This window comes from Glycine soja, unplaced genomic scaffold (genome assembly GCF_004193775.1).
Source record: "Glycine soja cultivar W05 unplaced genomic scaffold, ASM419377v2 tig00104511_1_pilon_84547_1256723, whole genome shotgun sequence".
In the NCBI taxonomy this organism is placed as follows: domain Eukaryota; kingdom Viridiplantae; phylum Streptophyta; class Magnoliopsida; order Fabales; family Fabaceae; genus Glycine; species Glycine soja.
Genome location: NW_021144441.1, coordinates 352,071 through 373,604, shown reverse-complemented (window position 1 = coordinate 373,604; position 21,534 = coordinate 352,071). Strand labels below are relative to the sequence as shown.

The 21,534-nt window shown below is 37.8% G+C and overlaps 1 protein-coding gene across 1 annotated transcript; it reads left to right on the top strand.

The window, feature by feature from the left end:
- The first annotated feature begins 10,735 nt into the window (after window positions 1–10,735).
- LOC114404569 lies at window positions 10,736–11,763 on the top strand. The gene is made up of 2 exons (XM_028367476.1): window positions 10,736–11,168; window positions 11,243–11,763. Exons 1-2 carry the CDS (start codon window positions 10,736–10,738, stop codon window positions 11,761–11,763), a joined length of 954 nt encoding a protein of 317 aa, XP_028223277.1.
- Window positions 11,764–21,534: the final 9,771 nt, after the last annotated feature.

Here is a 21,534-nt window from a genome sequence, read left to right as displayed (position 1 = left end):
TAATTAAACAAAATCAAATAAGAAAATGAAAATACCTGAATATCCTCCCAAGTCAGGTTCTTCTGAGCAGTAGGGACCACCTTCCCGTTCTCGTAGGTGACGTCCACCTTATCATGTGCCACAATCCCCAAATATGTTCTTAATTTCTTCCTGTGGGGACCGTCGGCCTTGCCGGTAGCAGGATCTACATGGACCACTGGTCTCTCAGCACCAGGTGGTCTAGTAGACAATGATCGTAGACGTGAGGCTTTGCGTGTCCACTTCATGGCAGACGGCGAAGCCGATGCGTCCGAAGGAGCAGAAGGAGGAGAAGGAGGAGGAGGAGGAAGAGGAGGGGAGGCAGGTGGAGAAGCCATGATCCTTTATACAACAACATACAAAATTTAAATTTTAATTATAGACAATTATCAACATCAACAGTTATTTATGTAAGTAATATGGAATAGTGGGGTTCGGGGGTGGTCATGCTTTATTATTGTAGGTGTGTGTGTGTCTCTTTCTGTGTGTGTGTGTGTGTGTGTGTGTGTGTGTGTGTGTGTGTGTGTGTGTGTGTGTGTGTGTATGCACTTTCAAAAAAGGATTTATCAAAAGAGGATAAGTCATAAGTGATTTACTTGTGGTTTTTAATTGTGATTCAAAACAGGATAAGATGTAATAGTAGTGAAAATGTGTGATAAATGAAAAGTCTGATAAATTCAAGTTGATGATGTCTTGTGATACTTGTGCTTTAAATTTGTTTTAAGACATGAAAGAAAATTACCGTGTAGCACAAATAACAATAATTGTAGACAGGTGAAGATTACATAGTGTGCATTGAAAGCTACATTTCCATGGGATTTAAAGGATGTCAAAATGGGTTCAATGCAACCAAACTTTGGTTAGATTTTTGGAATTGTAGACAACTCATTCAGAATAGTACTTCAAAATGTCGGGGAAGGAATGACATGAAGACATTGAATGATGAAGGAATGACATGAAGACCTTGAAAAATACACATGTAGATGACATCCTTAGGAATTCAAACAGCTCATGTTTGTCGCCAGTTTCATCATCCACCACCCTTACCTTCTCTGACTTCTCACGTTTATTGTTGTTAAACCCATATTTATGCTCTCCTCCCTTCATGTCTTGTTTTATCACAACTTTACCTGAATCTCCTATCTTCAGCACAGTTGAATCTCCTGTCTTATTCTTCAATGACACACTTTGATGGCCTGTATGTCTTTTCTTCATATGTTCTAGTGCTTCAGCTTCAGAATGCATAGACCAATCTGAACTTTCGAGTGATAACCAAAGGCTTTTGCATCAGCATCGACACTCTCCACCCTCTTTGGTTTATGCTTCTGTGCTGCATTCCCTGCTTCCTCCTTATAAATCTCAGATTTATTAGAGGTTTCACTAGAACAATCAGCAGTAATCTTTGGTTCTTCCTCCTCTACCAGCTCAATATCTTTCCTTTCACCTTTGCTTAACTATGTATGGCAAAACTTCATTACTGTTGTTCAAGACATACGAGTGAGCTTGTAACAAATCTTCTACACTTGGAGTGATCACATGCAGTCCTCTTGAACCCTTACCACCCACTCTGTCATCATGCCGAGACTCAGGAAGGCCAACTGGTTTAGCCTTCTGAATGTATTCTGAACAAAATTCAATGGCTTCTTCTGCAATGTACCTCTCAACAATAGATGCTTCTGGACGATATAGATTCTTTGTATACCCTTTTAAGATCTTCATGTATCGCTCAACCGGGTACATCCACCGCAGATAAACAAGACCACAACATTTGATTTCTCTGACCAGATGCACAATCAAGTGAATCATGATGTCAAAGAAAGTAGGGGGAAAATACATCTCCAACTGGCACAGTATAATTGCGGCCTCATTTTCCAGCTCATCAAACTTCACAGGATCAATGACTTTGCTACATATAGCATGGAAGAAAAAGCACAGGCGAGTTATGGCTAACCTGACTTTGTTTGGCAAGATGTCTCGTATAGCCAGGGCTAACAATTGTTGCATGAGCACGTGACAATCGTGAGACTTTAACCTTACAAGCTTAAGCTCCTTCAACTGCACAAGGCTCTTAATATTTAAAGAGTATCCTTGTGGAACCTTCACCCGACGAAGACACTGACAAAAACTTATATTCTCCTTTTTGGAAAAAGTATGGCAAGTTGGGGGCAAGTAAATTTTCTTCCCATAAGACCTTGGATGCTACTGTGATTGTATCCCCATATCAGCTAGATCTTGACGGGTATTCAAGCCATCCTTCGTCTTGCCTTGAATGTTAAGGAGCGTCCCAATCACACTGCCACAAACATTTTTCTCCATATGTGTAACATCAATACAATGTCTAACGTCTAGATCAGACCAGTACGGAAGATCAAAGAAAATGGACCTCTTCTTCCTTATGCAACTCTTACTTTTATCCTTCTTTTGGGTCTTTCTAAATACAGTATTGAGGTGTTGAACCCGCTCATATACCTGTTCACCAGTCAATGGTATCGGCACAACATCATGCTCTTGACTTCCATTAAAAGCTTTTTTCAGTCGTCTGTAAGGATGATTGGGTGTTAGAAAACGACGATGCCTACTATACATTGTTTTTCTTCCATGTTTTAGTTATATGTAGCTTGTGTTTTCTTCACAGATAGGGCATGCATGATGACCCTTAACACGGTAACCGCTGAGATTCCCATATGCTGGAAAGTCATTAATGGTACAAAAAAGCATTGCACGCATTTCAAACGTCTCATTTCAAAACGCATCAAACACTACAACCCCCTGGTCCCACAACTTTCTTAGGTCTTCAACCAATGGACTTAGATAAACATCAATGTCATTTCCTGGCTGTCTTGGGCCCGATATCATCATAGACAACATCATGTATTTTTGCTTCATGCGCCACCAAGGAGGCAAATTGTAAATTACTAGCAGAACTGACCATGAACTGTGTTGCGTGCTTAAGGTGCCATATGGAGTCATTCCATCACTGGCGAGTCCAAGTCTAAGATTTCTTGCCTCTTTCTCGAAATCCGGATACAAACCATCAATCTTCTTTCATTGTGAGCAATCAGCCGAATGACGGACCAGTCCATCAGAAATCCTTCCATTTGCATGCCATGTAAGGTCTTTTGCGTTGTCCTCATTAGCAAAAAGACGCTTAAACCTTGGAATGATTGGAAGATACCACAAAACCTTCGCTGGCGGGCCCTTCTTTGACTTTTCATCATAACTGCTTTCCTCTTCATCCTTCACTTTGTACCATGAAGTCCCACACATAGGGCATTTGGACATTTCTTGGAATTCATTCCTGTAGAGTATGCATTCATTGGGGCAAGCATGAATCTTCTGATACTCCATACCCATGGGACACAATATCTTTTTCACCTTATAGTAACTTTTAGGCAGCGTGTTGTCCTCTGGAAGCAGATTATGCACTACCTCAAGCAGTGAGGTGAAACTTTTGTCACTCCACCCATACCTGGCCTTCACATTAACCAGACTTAACACCGCCGACAACATGGTTAAGGAATTCTTGCACCCCGTATACAAAGGCTTCTTTGAATCACTCTGCAATCCTTCATACACAGGGGCGTGTGCTTCCTGAAAAGACTCTTGTCTAAGGTCACGAATCATGTCCTCTAAGCGATCTCCCATTTCTACATCAAACGGTTCAGATTGGGACCCACTCTGCATGTCAGTCAGTTCACCATGCCATTTCCACATCGTGTAATTCTTCTTCATCCCATCACACAATAGATGGTCCCATATGTCGTCCAGTAGTTATCGTCTTCCATTCAAACAGTTGATGCAAGGACAATAATATTTTCCTTCTTCATTCGGTCGACCTCTTTCTGAAGCAAATTGCAAGAACTGCTCCACGCCATCCTCATATTGTGGGCTCATGCAACTTTGATTGATCCAACTTCGATCCATCTAAGAATATCCATGCATGCAAATCTCACTTTTTTATTTATAGGTGTGGCCCTATCTCATTTAGGAAGACTGTCTTTTATGTTAACCTCAATCGTCATGGTTAGCATTATTTTGAACAATTTGAGTAAATTTTGGCAGCATTTCGCATTGGTCTCCAAGTACACGACATGACATCGAGGAAATAAATTTCACGATAATCAAGTATGCACTCAGAGAACAACTTGAAATGCATTAAACCGAAATTTCATCAAATTAATCAAAATAATAATAACATGACCGAATGAGTCTAACATAAAAATACCAGTCTCCCCAAACTGTCCAAACGGACAATTCAAGACTAAATACAATGACTAATGCAAACTATCCGCAAGAATCATTGCATTCAGTCTCAAACAGGAATCTACGGTTCACTCAGCATGAACAACAGTTGTGTATATAGCAAATTACATTCAGCACGTATAAGAACATTCATGACATATAACATTCATGACATACAAGAACATTCATGACGTACAAGAACATACAAGGACATCAACAGTTGTTTGTGTGTGTGTGTGTGTGTGTCTGTCTCTTTATGTGTGTATGAGTGTGTGTGTGTGTGTGTCTGTGTGTGCGAGTGTGTTTGTCTATGTGTGTGTCTATGACTCTGTGTGTGTGTCTTTGTGTGTGTGTGTGTTTTTCTGTCTCTTTATGTGTGTGTGTGTGTCTGTCTGTGACTCTGTGTGGGTGTGTTTGTGTATATGTGTGTGTGTGTGACTCTGTGTGTGTGTGTGACTGTGTGTGTGTGTGTGTCTGTCTATCTCTTTCTGTGTGTGTGTGTGTGTTTGTGTCTGTGTTTACATGTGTTTGTCTCTGTGTGTGTGTGTTTGTGTATCTGTGTGTGTGTCACTCTGTGTGTGTGTGTGTGTGTGTGACTGTGTGTGTGTGTGTGTGTGTCTCTTTATGTGTGTGTTTGTGTATATGTCTGCGTGTGTTTGTCTCTATGTGTGTGTTTTTGTGTATCTGTGTGTGTGTGTGTGGTTGTGTGTGTGTCTGCGTGTGTGGGGGGTCATTCGAGGGTACCAAAGGATCATTATATTGTGAACATCATCAGCCACACGATGCACTCCTATATTGAAGAGTTACTAAACCACTGAGGCCAGAACAAGCATTACAATCAATTTGCAGCAGCATGAATTCACCTTCTTTGGAGGACACTACAATTCTGCGATGTATTATGCAACTACCAACGGATAACAATGACATTCTCAAAAGCTAAGTTAACTGAATTTAATGATTGGCTTGTTGTTATGGAGGTAGATGACATTCCTTGTGTGGGTAAGCCCTTTACCTAGGTTAGGCCAAATTGATCATGTAAAAGCAAATTGGATAGAGTGGTAGTCTCTGATGGCTGGTTATCCAAGTGGCCACATAGTTCCCAATTTAACCTTGAGAGGAATTACTCTGACCATTGTCCTATCATCATGAATTGTAAGAGCATTGATTGGGGCCTTAAGCCTTTTAAGGTTTATCATGGATGGTTAATGAATAACGATTAACAGAAGGTAGTGAGGGATTGTTGGGCAAAAAATCAGCCTATGGGGTGGGGTGGTTTTGCTCTAAAATGCAAGTTACAGAACCTCAAACAAAGGCTGAAAAATTGGAGTAAAGACAATATAGGAGATTTATGCAACAAGGTCAAGCAGCTTCAACAGAAGATGAATGATTTGGAGAATTCTTTGACAGCTCAGCATTCTGACCAACAAGTCCAAGAGCTGAAGAAAATTTGAGCTGAACTTTGGGAAAAGGCTACTCTTCATGAATCTATTGTGAGACAGAAGTCATGAAGCAAATGGATCAAAGAGGGGGACAGTAATACCTCATACTTTCACAAAATTATTAACTATAGCAGGAGGAGAAATGCCTTGAGGGGGATGCTGATTGATGGTATCTGGGTGGAAAATCATAATTTGATTAAGGCAGAAATTCTGCAGCATTTGTAGAGCAGATTCAATGAACCTCATCTGCTCATACCTAACCTGGATGGGGTTTCATTCAATGTCCTGACTCCTATTCAGAGGGACATGATGGTCGACCCTTTTAAAGAGGGGGACATAAGGTGTGCAGAGGAAAAATAAGCACTGCAACTTTTAAAATAAAATTAATTGAACTTATGTACAAGCACGAGTTCAAATTAATAAGGTTTTAGAGAAGGTTTTTTTTTTTTAATTATTCACTGCAGCTTTTAGAGAAGTTAAAATGGAAGCATCTTTATAAATTACAATTGAAGTATATAAGTTGGTTTTAACATATAGGAGATAAGCTTTAATAAGCATTTTTGGAAGGAGCTGAAACCTGAGTTTCTAAGGTTTATTGCAGAATTTCATGTGAATGCTTCATTTCCTAAGGGACTCAATTCCTCATTCATTGCCTTTATTCCTAAGATTAAGGACCCTCAATCTATTAGTGATTTCAGACCTATTTCCCTCATAGGATGTGTTTACAAAGTCATTGCTAAATTACTAGATAATGTTAAAGCTGTGAAGGCCATTCTTAGAAGTTCTGAGATGGTTTCTGGCCTGAGAATCAATTTTCCTAAGAGCCAATTTGGAGCAATTAGGCAATCTGAGGATTGGTGTTGTGTTGCTGCTGGTTACTTAAATTATGCCTTGCAATTGGGCAAATGAAACCACAGAAGCATTTCTATGGCTGGCAGAATCACTCTACTTAATGTTGTCCTAACAGCATTGCCCTTGTTTTATGTGTCTTTTTTCAGGGCCCGTACAACAGTGATTAATAGACTAACTGCCATTCAAAGACACTTTCTTTGGGGTGGCAACTTAGATCAAACACCAGTATGCAACATTTTAAATCAAACACCAGTATATAACATTTTAAAGCAAACACCACTATATAACATTTTAAATCAAACACCAGTATATAACATTTTAAAGCAAACACCACTATATAACATTTTAAATCAAACACCAGTATATAACATTTTAAAGCAAACAGTAGTATATAACATTTTAAATGAAACAACAGTATATACATACTAGTTCCTACCGTACCTGGAGTTGCTATAACCCAAACGACCTTCAAGAACAATGTCAATTAAAAGTAGTATATGATAACCTGAAAAAAAAAACCATAGTCCATGTCATATGTAACACTGAATTTATTTCTTTTGAAAAATAAAATCAGCAGTGAGCAGGATCAGAAAGAAAAAGATATTGTGGATATCCCTGGAGTCAAAGCACGAAATATAGAGAGGGAAAACACCAAATATAGACCATTTAAGGAAAGCCTAGCATATAGCAGTGAAGGAAGCTTGGAGCAGAGACCAGCAGGTTGGTTGGGGGGGGGGGGGAATCGTGGTTAAAAACAAGCTGAGGAATTTCAAATCTAGACTAAAATAGTGGAGTAAAGAGAATGGGGATGTCAATATCAACAAAATCCATCACCTGAGGCAGAAGCTAAATGATATTGAAGACAATGCCTTTGATAGAACTTTGTCTGAGGCTAAACTTATGCCTAAGAACTTTGTCTGCAATAAAGTACAACCCATTTGGTGGGAAACCATGTCATGGCTGCAAATTAAGGGTGCTTTTCCATTAAGCCCAAAGCAGCATTTTCCTTCAACATTTGGGTGTTCAAGCTGTTGGTGTAAGGAATAATAGATGGCAATGCTGGTGGTTAGCTTTAACTTGGTCCATATGGAAACTTAGAAACAGTATAGTCTTCTCTAATGCAAATTTCGATGCTAATAAATTGTTTGAAGAAGCAATTTTCCTCCTATGGTCTTGGCTTAGGAGTTTTGAGAAGGATTTCACAGTGCATTTTAATCAATGGTCAAGTAATTTTCCACAAAGTTTTATGTATCAGCAGGGGATTGCATTGACTTGGACCATTTGGAAGCAAAGAAATGATGTGATATTCTCCAATGGGAGTTTCAACACTAAAAGAATATTAGATGATGCAATTTTCTTGTTGTGGACATGGCTCACACATTTGGAGAAGGATTTCGGTATTCATTTCAACCAATGGTCATCCAATATCAGAGCAGGATTTTCTAATAGTATAGGATAGCAAAATCAAGAAAATAATTGTATTATCTTTACTTTCTCAGCATTGGTTCAAATATTGCATAGGGACCAATCCTGAGTTTTCCATGTATTTTCTTGTACCTCTGGTACTTAATTAATATATTACTATTTTGGCTGATCGAGAAGGGAAGAAGATTGCTTGGATATCTTGGAGACAATGCTGTGCTTCTAGAGATTTGGGAGGTTTGGGGATCAAAGATATTAAGATCCTCAATAATGCTCTCCTAATCAAATGGAAATGGCTGATGTTTCATCAACCAGATCATCTTTGGAACAGGATTTTGATCTCTAAATACAAAGGTTGGAGAGGATTGGATCAGAGGCCTCAAAAGCAGTACTTTTCTCCTTGGTGGGCTGACCTAAGGGCCATTAACCAACACCAGAGTATGATTACTGCTTCTAATCAAGTTTGCTGGAAGGTGGGTAGGGGTGATCAGATTCTTTTCTGGGAAGATTCTTGGGTTGATGATGGGACTCCCCTCAAAGACCAATTTCCAGAATTATACCGAATCTCTTCCCAAAGAAATCTCATTGTGGCAGATACGGGATCCTTCTCTGAAAATGGGTGGGAATGGAATCTGTCTTGGAGAAGAAATTTGTTTGATAATGAGATGGGGATAGCTTCAAAATTTATTGAACATATCACAACAATCAGGTTAAATAGCAACCTGATGGACACCTGGGTTTGGAGAGCTGAAACTAATGGGATTTTTTCTACCAAATCTGCATACCAAGTTATCAAAGCTGAGCAACCTTATGAAGTCCAGCATCTGGGCTTCCATCAACTTTGGGATATTAAAATCCCTCCTAGAGCCTTATCTTTTGCCTGGAGATTGTTATGGGATAGACTTCCTACTAAGGATAACCTATCTAGGAGACAAATTCAAACTAACAGTGACCTCTGCCCATTCTGCCATAGCCAACTTGAGTCTGCCTCTCATTTTTTCTTCGCCTGTGACAAAGTTCTGCCTCTGTGGTGGGAATTCTTTTCTTGGGTGAAGGAAGTCAGAGTCATCCACTATAGGCCAATGGATAATTTCCTCCAGCATTCATCTACAGCAGGATCAATGGCTACTAATAGAAGATGGAAATTCTGGTGGCTGGCAGCTACAAACTCAATCTGGAAACTCAAAAATGACATGATATTTCATAATCAGTCTTTTGATATCTCTAAGCTGGCAGATAGTACACTCTTCCTTATGTGGACTTGGCTGAAGGGGTGGGAAAGGGATTTTAATGTCCCTTTTCACCATTGGTCATCAACAATGTCTTTAGTTTTTATTTAATGCTTTTTTGGAAGGGCAGGGTTTGTGGATTGTTGTTGGGTTGCTGTTTTCTATTCTTACAGGAGTTTATTATCCTATGTATCTTGTAGTACCACTGGTACTTTTCATACTTTAATATAAATTATCTTTGCAGTTAAAAAAAACTATTTTGGCTGATAAATATATATATATATATATATATATATATATATATATATATATATAAAATTTCCAGCCAACAGGGTTTATTACATACTATATATGATATGATATGAAGGTAATTAACAAGTTTGAAATATTGTACATTTTTGTTTTATTAACCATGTCCAATGACAAGCCATAATGAGGATTTCAACCAGGCAAGATAATAATTTGGGAATATTGTGTATGTGTGTTAACATGTTTTGTTTCAAGTACGTATATGATTTATTTATCTATTTATAACGTGTATCTTGCAATGATAGGTATGATCGTGCTAGAGGTGTTGAAATTGGAAATAAAGACATAAAGCTTGAGTACTTGGAAGAGGCTTTCACTACACAGAATTGGAGAGTTCGTATTTATAAAGTGAAACCACCTAAAAACAGATGGTAACTCTAAAAAAACAGCCCCAAAAAACAAAGACTATTCTTCGGGAAATGATAGCATTCTAGTGAACTTGAGCACTGAAAATCTATTAGATGCTACACATTGTGGACTATTTTGTATGTAGAATTAGTTGAGGTAATTTGGGGATTTTTGAAATGTTACAGGTTTTATGACTTTTTGTCAACTTCCCAACTTAACCTATTGGCTTGGTACCACTTGTTTGACACAAATTATACAAGGTGGCCGGAATAGAACTGTGTAGAAACTAACTAAATCGTACAGGAGAGGCCAATAGCCTGATATTTCGTTCAATTTTTCGGTTATTTGATGACACTCGGCCCGTTGTATGAAGGAAACGAGAAGATTATGCTATTTATTAAAAAAAATTGCTTTTGAGGGTTAATGTTTTTAACCTTACTCAAGATTTTCTTTTTAAATCTCAATAACTACTTTATCCAAGAAAGAAAATATCAATATATTAAAATCACTAGTGACATGCGGTGCAAAGCACACCAACTAGAATCTGATAGCTTGTTTGACACCAGAAGAATCTTCCAAAAATTATCGAAAGTAAATATTATAATTCTTTTATTAAAACTTGTACGCGTCTTAGATTTCATACAGCTAATCGCTATCTAATAATTTGGGTCACACAAATCTTCAATTTCAACAATGATCATATTTCTCAGCGGGTCGGTTATGTGATTCAGCCATGTGCCTTTGTCATTATAAAGTGTAATAGAAAGGGGGATTAAGTGGGCTGCTATTAGGAGGCTCAATTTAAAACACAAGGTGGACCTTGTGTGTATTCAAGAAACAAAAAAGGAGAAGTTTGATAAGATCATCTGCCAGTCTATGTGTGGGGATTCCACTGTCTCTTGGGATAGTGTTCCCTCTGTCCAGGCAGCTGGTGGTTTGCTCTATATGTGGAACAACTCAGCTTTTCATGTGGAAAGGAGGGTTAAAGGAAGAAATTTCCTAATGCTGGATGGGAGGTGGGTGATACAAAATCAGAGGCTTTACATAGTTAATGTCTATGCCCCTTGTGATCTAGCTGGGAAAATAGTCTTGTGGGAGGAGTTAAGGCAACTGGAAGTGTCTAATCCTAATGGTTTATGGTGCTTCCTTGGGGATTTTAATAGCATGAGGAGCCAGGAGGAAAGAATTGGCTCATCCCAAAGGATGGCTGACACTTCTGACATTTCAAATTTCAATGAGTGGATATCTGATATGGAACTTCAGGAAATTAAAGGCTTTGGTGGCAGGTTTACTTGGTTTAGGCCCAATGGTATTGTCAAGAGCAGACTTGATAGATTTCTGGTTTTAGATCAATGGATATCTCTATGGCCTAATACCTCTCAGCATATCCTTCAAAGGGACTACTCAGACCACTGTCCAGTAGTCTTGAAAACAAGGATGGTGGATTGGGGTCCCAAGCCTTTTCGGGTTGTGGACTGGCGGCTCAATCAAAAGGGTACCAAAGAATGGTCAGGGAGGCATGGATCAATGATCAGCAGGGTGGTTGGGGGGGAATTGCTCTTAAAAATAAATTGAGGAATCTAAAATATACTATAAAACAGTGGAGTACAGTTAATGGGGATGTCAATGCTAGCAAGATTCAGAATTTGAGGCAGAAGCTAAATGACTTGGAAACCATAGCTGGTGATAGAATGTTGTCCGAAGATGAGGTTAAGGCCAAGAAATCCATCCAGCAAGATTTGTGGGATGCTTCAAATGCATATGAATCCCTGTTGAGACAAAAATCTAGGGCTAAGTGGATCAAGGAACGTGATAGCAACTCAGCCTTTTTCCACAAAGTTATAAATTTCAGAAGAAACTTCAATGCTTTTCAGGGAATCTTCATTGACGGTGTATGGGTTTAGCAGCCTAATTTAGTCAAGAATGAAGTTCTCAAATTCTTTCTCCATAGATTTACTGAAGATAAATTGTTCAGACCTTCTCTGGATGGGGTATATTTCCCTATGATTGATCAGAGGCAAAGGGGCGGGATGACTGCCCCTTTTGCAGAACAAGAGCTTAAAGATGTTGTTTGGAGTTGTGGTGGAGACAAATGTCCGGGGCCAGATGGCTTTAATTTCAATTTTATTAAGGAATTTTGGGGGGTTTTGAAACCTGAATTCAGGAGATTTGTGGATGAATTCCATATTCATGGCAGCTTCCCTAGAGACAGCAATGCCTCCTTCTTGGCTCTTATTCCTAAAACAACCCATCCACAGTCTTTAAATGACTATAGACCTATTTCTCTCATTGGTTGCATGTATAAAGTAATAGCCAAGCTTTTGGAAAATAGGCTGAGGAGTGTCTTATCTGGGATAATTGATGAAAGGCAGTTAACTTTCATAAAGGGCAGACATATCCTTCACGGAATTCTGATCCTTAATGAGGTGGTTGAGGAAGCTTTGAAGAGAAAGAAGCCAGTTATGGTTTTCAAAGTGGATTTTGAAAAGGCCTATGATTCTGTATCTTGGTCTTTTTTGGATTACATGTTGATAAGGTTAGGCTTCTATCTTAAATGGAGAAAATGGATTGCTGCCTGCCTCCAATCAGCCACCATTTCAATCCTAGTTAATGGAAGACCTACAAAGGAATTTGCCCTCACTAGAGGTTTGAGGCAAGGGGACCCTTTAGCCCCTTTGCTTTTTAATATAGTGGGTGAAGGTCTCACCGGTATGATGAGAGAGGCCCTTCATAAAACTACCCCTATAGAAGCTATCTGGTTGGGAAGCAAAAAGAGCCTACTAATATCCTTCAATATGTTGATGATACAGTCTTTGATGGTGAGTTAGCAACAAAAGCCACTTCTCAAGTAGAACAACAACTACAACATATGACAAACCATGCAGAAATGCTACAAGGATTACAAAGTTGATCACTCAAAGGCAGAAGCTGAGGACAGAAATAGTGAGAACAACAATGATTGGGGTACAAAATCAGCAATTTCAGGAACATAGGTTGGCTGACAAGAATGGACAAGTTACTAAAGTTTCCAAAGTTGATCACTCAAAGGCAGAACCTCAGGAGAGAAATAGTGAGAATAACAATGAGTGGGGTACAAAGTCATTGCTAAAGGAGAGAAAGGCAGAACTTGATCACTCAAAGGCAGAAGCTAAAGGAGCCACTTTCTCTTCAAAGTCACTTTTCTGCTCCCAACTTACTGAATATGCTTTTGCATAAGACAATATGATAGATATATAGCTTTTTTATCAGTCTGCAGGCTACACCTTATAGTTCAAAAAATTTCTCACTAATTATTCCTTTTAATTTATGGCATACACTTAATAACTTATTAGGAATGGACTCTATCTTATTTTACTGTTTTTTTTTTCATTCTTTTTTAACTGGAACGAAACAATCCTAAAAGCATGAAATGCCTTATGTGAGGTGGCTAGCAGTTGCTGTCAGATAGAACATGTGCTTGTGCTTTAAGTGGTTTGATGATATATATAAGTCAACCAAAGTGTAAGGTGGCCATGAAAATGGCAACTAAGGAGAGGAAGACCCAGAGAAGGGTAACAAATTCATATCAAGACAATTATTGTTTCGAAATAATACTTTGGCCTTAGAACCTTGCACTTAGACTATATATGGCTTAATCCTTCTAATTATCACCTTAAAATTTTTTCATAAAGACATACATTTAACCAGAAATTTCAGATCGGGTATATGGTAAAAAAACCAGCAATTTCAAACACATTCTCAAGTAAGTAAGCTTGAACAGATGTAAAAAATATCAATGAAAACTCACAGCTTCAACTGAGATTATACAAACTTCTGAAGTCTCTGCCAGCTTGAAGCTTCAAGGACTTTAACACGTACCTGCTAGTTGTATTTGGCTGTAGTGTTTTAATACATGGTTTAGACATATACATGTATATATAAAAAGTAGTAACAATGTGTTTTACCTGGACTTGATATAATGAAACAGCTTCCACAAGAACACCAATGGACAAACCAACTTCAACTACAACAAAGTAATTCAGCTTCACCTGGAGTTCATATAATGAGTAATGGCATTAGAAGAACTCAAAGCCAAACCAAGTTCAAGTACAACAAACTAATTCAGCTTTTTCTCAACCAAACTATGTCAAACTACTTGTTAGCTATTAAAATTGTTAGTTATTCATGTGACAGGCATACTATTCTTGTTTCTATTCATCATTAACATTCACAAAGCAGATATAGTGTTCTCATAGCAATACCACACATAGAGAGGGGTGCAGATAGCAGCCACAACCCCACAATCAGACCAGCTTTGCCTTGCTATTATCTTGTCGGGAGTTTGTTATAGCTAATAGGATAATTTCACAAATTTTGTTAGTGATATTTCCATTTTGTTATATTCTTGTCCCCCACTATCAAGTGTATAAGCCATTATAAATACCATGAATGAATGAAATAAAGCAAGCAAAAAAAATGTTATCAGTATAGTCTCATAGCAGTAGCAACAGAAATTAGCTAAGTATAGAAATCCATTCATATCATGTTCTTTCTCGAATGATTGCTATCAGCTGAACAAAAAAATTTGTTAGAGCACAAAGGTATGAACACCAGATTTTGGGATTTCAAGATTGCTCCCCTATGATGTAAGCCATGTCTCCATAGCTCCACAAAGGTCTGTAGGGTATCTTGACCCTCAATAATTTGAATTATACATGCATTGGATAGTTGACCCTCAATCAATCACACCAAATTCTGTTCCTTCAAGCTCTTATCCCACCAAATACTAGGAATCAATGGGGATATTAAAAACATCAGGCAGAAGTTAAACATCAGGCAGAAGGCTATGAACAATAAGGCCAAACAACTTGAATAGCCACTATCCGAAAAAGCTATAAGATATGAAGCATGGAAAAAAAACTAGAGCATGAAAGAAACGAGTACACAACAACAATGAAGGAAGAAAGTAGATGCTTCCAAGCAACAACTCAACAAAATAAGGCAATATTTTGACACAGCTTTCCAAGCAAGACTACCTGCATTCCAAACCCTAGTAGTAGTAACTAATTAAGAAACTAACTAACAATCTATAAGAACAAAGAGCACAAAGATCACGTACGCGGAAGCACAAAGTTACAATGAAGACATGAAGCTTACCTCGAACACAACAACGACAATGCCGACGAGATTGTACCTCAGGTGAAATGTACCTCAGCTCACCACAAAAACCACGTACTACCAGTCAAATGTACCTTAGGTGACCACCACTTCGCCAATCCTTGCACCAAAAACCAAAAAAGGTCCTTAGCTTAACCACGAGTTCCAGAAACAGACCTAGCACGGTCACGATCTTCAGTTCAATAGAACAACACAGGTAGACGAAATGTACCTGTCACGGTCTTCAGTGCAATGGAGAACAACAACCTTCGATGTTAACAGTGCAATGGAGAAGAGAGCGCGAAAGGGTACACAGAGAAGAAGAGAGCATGAGAGGATAAACGGAGAAGAAGGGAGCGCGAGCGAAATAGGTGACGTCAAATATAATTTAAAATGTAAGTTCAACATCGGTTTTCAATAAAACACCGATGTTAACAAATTGATGTCAACGTTAACATCGGTTTTATTCAAAAAATTGATGTTAACTGATGATATGTTAACATCGATTTTTTGAAAACCGATGTTAACGAAGCGACGCTAACATCAGTTTTGAAGAAAACCAATGTTAACGAAGCGATATTAACATCGGTTTATTGAAGACCAAAGAACGAACGAAGAACGATGAAGAACGATGAAGAATCTCCATGAAATCGCTTACAAAAACGTCTCAAAAGCGTTACGGAAGCACTTCAGCTTGGAATTTTTCCACAGAAACAATTTTTCTCACTAATTTCGAGAGATTTCTCAATACCAGAAGGGCTGAACATTTTTGCTCTACCATCTCTCCCCTATTTATAGGAGAAAAGAGGGAGGTGGTTGTCGCCCAGCTCGCCCAGGCGAGCAAGGTTGCTTCCATCAAACGGCACCGCCTTCTTTTGGAACCCTCAGGAAGGCCCAAGTGGGTCTGGTTGCTATTTGCACACCCCTTTTTCACTAAATACACCCCCTTTTGTGTTTTTTTTTATTGATTTCTTTCCGAAACGTTGTGGAACTTTACGGATTACGCTACAATGCTTGTTTTCTTTCTAAAATGTTGTGAAACTTCACTGATTATGCAAAAATGCTCGTTTTCCTTCTGGAATGTTGTGAAACTTTACAGATTATGCGACGATGCTTGTTTCGAGGGTTTTGAAGGGAGCAAACAAGGTTCAAGGACCGACCGCAAGTACTCCTATACGAAATTAGGGTATGACACACTGCTATATATATTAGGTGATCTATTATTTTGTCGTGACTCATACCAATGGATGAGATCATATGACAATATAAATGGTTTAAATTGAGTTTTAATTAATTGTGTTTGGTTTGCACAATTTGAAATAAATAATGTTTAGTCAAATTGTCTCGTAGAAAGTATTGTGCAGTCACATCATCTCGAAACATGCAATGTGAGGTCAAATAATATGGGGAAAAACAACATGGGATCAAATAGTCTCGAAGATATAAAAAAATGCAATGCTCAGTCAATTAATGCATTGTTTAGTGTTCATTCAATTAACAAAGGAAAACTAACAATCATCATAATAGGATATAATTAACAAGGACAATTAATGTTGTTTATGTCCACCAGTACCACATCTGAGAGGTTGTCTGTTTCTTGTCGATTGTCAATGTGCTCATCCATGTTCTCGTGGTTGAAGTTGTTCATCAAGAACAACAAGTTGCTCTTCCTGGACAAAGTCATTAGTTAAATAACTATTGGCAATACTTTGGTGAAAGGATGCAAACAAAGGTACGGGCATACTTTGGATGTATGCATAAGAAGATTCTGATGTTCAAAGATCTGTACCTATCAGGTTGCTCATATAGTCTTCTTCACTAGTTCTGAAGAACTACAAATTGTATCCATAATCTTCTTGATGATGATGAGGTTGTGGCGTGAATTCATGTGTAGTCCTTCATCATGCACGTTGACAATGACTAGTGGACTTTTTTGTGGAGGATGTTTTTTGGTTTTCATGTCTAGAGCTAAATGAGATGTGGCGACAAAATTTGGATGAGTTGCAAACTGTGTTAGGAAAATTTTTGAATTTTCTCGGTACCAATTCATACAGTGACTCATATGTTCAATCTTTCCTAGAATTGGTTGGCTGATTAACATATATTTGCGGCTTTCCTTCCAAATTACAATCCACTGTTGATGTTCCTCTGCCCAATTTGTGTCATTTTGTCCTCTCGTGTCAGTATGATGAACTTTGTCAAGATTATTCGGTGGATTTCTTGACAAAGTCCAAATTGGAGCATGACCCTATCAGTTTGTTGTCATACCACTAGAAAACAAATCAAAATGACATAAGCACTTCATATTTTGGAATCCTTCTATGCATGTTCTGGCAAAAATGACTCGAACCCTTTATAAAGCATCCAATGGAAATCAAAAACTAGCTTATGCTAGTAATTTTTAAAATAATGTAATTGAAGTTGGAATAAATAAATAAAAACAAATGGTTCAACCTCCTCGTTATGTATGTTGTCGAATCTTGACTTGTAGCCTATAACATCACCATGTGAGATTCCAGAAAATCGTAGCCTTATGTCACTTCATCTAGCAAAATGTAATATGTTAGTGTCAAATACACTACCAAAAATGGACTTTATTTGAGAGAAATTTTTGTTTACTAGTTGCAAGTGGATATGACGACTGGCACTCGACCCATGGTTGAATGAATGGCATGCAATACCATGCCCAAGATTGTAACAACATTGTACATCATCCCATTTTTTGGATGTGGGATAAATTTCTTTGCACATTTTTCTGTACAAATGTGCTAAACATGCCAACCCAATCAAAATATGCTAACAGAGGTAGATACATCAGGTGAACTTTTTTCCCTGACTTGTCTGGCATCAACACCCAACCAATTAGCCCTAAAATGTATGTTCTACAATGGGCTGCTAATTGTTGTGGTGAGGGGTTCTACTGGGAGAGTTAACATGCTTTCTTTTAACTATTTTAGTTTAAGTGTTGATTCCATTATTGCATTCTTTGAAGGAATAACACCTATATATTTTGTGCATATTTGTTCCCAATCATAATATGTTGGGCCAGTAACTGGTCTTCCATCAATGGATAAACCTAGTTGAAGAGCAACATCTTCCAAGGTGATTGTGTATTCACCAATAAGAAGATGAATCATGTGTGATTCAACTCTCCACCTATCAACAAAAGAAATCACTAAAGCATCATTGATTTTATCTTCTCAGAGCTTTGCAACATCTGAAAATCCAGCTTGAACCAACAAAGATTCAATTCTAGGATCTGGAGAAGGCATAGCATGAGCATATGACTGGATTACATCGTCTGCTACTTACAAAAATCACAATAATAACAACACCATTGTTTGTAAATCATAACATAATTAAAATTCAAATAAACAAAATGTATTACATACTTCTTCATATCTATGAAAATGTTGTTTCCAAAGAAGAAAACAGTTGTAGATTCCATGGTTTAGGCTTTTTGGTACCAACATCAAGAAGAAGTTAAAGAGGGATATATGAGAATGAGAGAAAGTGAGATTGTGAGTTAGTGTATATGATGACAACACATGCATTGTATTTATAGAAAAAATCAAATAGTAACATAATTTATTCAGTGGGATCTTGGCAGTTGATTTTGTCAGTGGGATCTTGGTCATTCAAAAATTGGTGATATCTAGATCATTCATTTTGTCAGTTGGATCTTGATCGTTCAACGTGCGTTGCTCCAATTGGTGATATTTAGGTCATTCATTTTGTCGGTGGGATATTGGACATTCTTTTTGAAGTGTATGTTACAAGCCATTAAACATTATAAATATGGTTTGCACTGAGGTATTTGATCCATCACTTCAATCAGAAACTTTACTACTGCCCTAAACCTTAAACCATGATTTCATTATCAGTCAATGCAATTGAGTATTACAATGGTGTCATCATAACAACTAAACATGGTTCAATGTTTGCAAGTGATTTACCAAAGATCATTCAACTTGACAACAGAATGTCACTTGATGCCTTGAAACAAGCTATTGGAAACAAGATTAGTCTACCAAATGGTAAAGTGGTCAAGGATATACATTTTTTATAACTTGTATCATTTGTTGGTGATTATGGCTAGTACAGGGCATGCATGTTGCATGATGATGACGATGTAATGACTATATTTTCTATGTTCGAGCAAATCTCTAAGCTCACATGCTTGCAATTATATATTACCACTGCAGACACACCCACACAAACATGTGCACATCCACCACTAATTTCTACAAGCTCTTTGAATTTGAAAGGTTTGAATGAATACCTCGATGAAACAATCAACCTTGAATCGAGTTTTGAAGAAACCCCCCTCCCAATTTATTTGATCCTTATTTTATTATTTAATGATTTGTAGTCATCATGTGTGTTTTCATTATTGTATTCATGAGTTGCCATCATATGTGTTTTAATGCCAAATTTTAAGTATGGATTGAAATGTTGACGTTTAAGGGTCGAATCGAGATCTAAAAGTTGTCAAAATTGCTTCATTGACATGAAAAATATAGGAATGAAACATTATTTTAACCAAAATAGTTGATACAAATAACAATCTAAGTACCAAAAGTTGCCCTCATGGATTGAAATCTTAAAGTTATAGTAACCCTATAATTGTAACCCTAACCCCAAGTCAGAGACACTTTTACTTTACGACAGTGCTTCAGAGACACTTTTACTTTATGTCAGTGCGTTAGACACACTTTTGCTTTATGAATGTGGGTCAGAGACACTTTTGTTTTACCCCAAGGAATTCAATGTTTCAAACCCTAACCCTAATTCGTAAACCCTTAACCTTGACCCTATATATAGAAGTCATATTCACCTTCGTTTAACATATTCATACAACACTTTCTTGCTCTATTACTTTCTTCCAACTTTGCAAACACAAACTCTCTATCATATTTCTTTCTCTATTACACATGTCTTTCTCATCTATCAGTTGGTTAGTGCACTACAATGGTCAAATAATCAAAATAGATGAAAGGGATACATTTTAATGTCCCCACCTGATGTTCTTTCAAACAAAGTGAGGCCTCACACTTGAAGCCTTGAAAAGAAAAATCCACCAAAGGCTCCAACTTCAACCATTGGACCAAGTATGTGATATTTCATTTTGATACCCACAAGTAGTGGGGAGCAAAATGCTCAAGTTTAAAGCAATGCATCTTGTTGACAATGAAGACGTCAAAGGTATAATTTGTTATTAGCCAACACAAAACTCTTCAATGTTGTGAATTGTATGCAAACATCCAGATACATACACTTCCCACTCCAAACCCTTAATCAGTACCTCATGAACCACAATATTATTCTCAATCCCATTATTCTCACACATCCGATGCAACCCAAGACACTTTTGCTTTAACCCAACCACAACAAAATTTATTTGAACCAAACCCATATTCTTTTACTTAACTTCTTCCGCACCATTTTCCACCAATTTGTTTGACTCATAAACATTTGATGCTAATGAGGATCAACCTCACTCATACTTGAGTATCCCTGTAGTAGAGCCTACCTCATCAACCCAACTAAATGAGCCTGAGTTTATAGTAAAGCCTAGCTTACCCAACAAAGAACTTAATCCCTTTAGTGAGGACGGAGACGAAGTTCTACGCAATTAACCTCAGGAGGAAGATGATAAGGAAGAAGCTAAGTCTATTTCACCAATAACAACCGTACCACCATACTACATACCACCACACATGCAAAATTTTGAAGAATCTAATTTTCAAGATTCTGATATACGGCCATAGCTTGGATCACGAAGAAGTCCAACATCTGGTGGAGACACTCTTTGAAGGGATACATGTGTTCTCTAATAAAACAAGAAGTACAACATGCTTTGTAGCAGTATCATGTGAGAAAAGGAGCTAACTACCAAACACAACTATGAACCCAACAAAGCTAATTATCATTTGTGATGATGATAGTTGTGCTCGGAGGTGTAGGGCATCATACATCCTTACAAGTAAGCAGTGGGAAATAAGAAAGCTTTGTGAACACTATACATGTTCAAATCCACCAATCTCACAAGTTCATGCAATTCTGACACATTTGCTCATTAGTAATAACATCCACAACTTAATTGAAAATGATCCATCAACTTCAGTGTTAGTCTTGATAGCACACATCAAAAGCACTGAAGGATACACTACTACGTACCGCAAAGCATGGTTGGTAAAGCAAAATGCCATTGAAACATCTATAGAAACTGGGAAATATCGTTCAACAATTTACCGAGATTTTTGCAAGCTATACAACAAATTCTTCCTAATATGGTTGTGGAGAAGGAAACATTGCCAATGCCACCATAAAAAGGTCAAGCAGTAAAGGGTTTCATGAAATTTCGTTTCTTTTTTGGATTTTTAGATCGTGTATATATGAGTTTCAATATTGCAAGTCCATGGTTCAGATCGATGAAACATGGTTGTACGGTAAGTACAACGGGACCCTCCTTGTGGCAGCTGCACAAGATGACAACAATAAAATCCTTCCAATAGCTTTTGTCATTGTCGAGAGTG

Coding starts and splice junctions, on each gene's coding strand:
- LOC114404569 (XM_028367476.1), top strand. CDS start 10,736: ATGTGTGGGGATTCCACTGTCTCTTGGGATAGTGTTCCCTCTGTCCAG. Junction 11,169..11,242: donor TACTTGGTTTAGGCCCAATG/GTATTGTCAAGA, acceptor AATACCTCTCAG/CATATCCTTCAAAGGGACTA.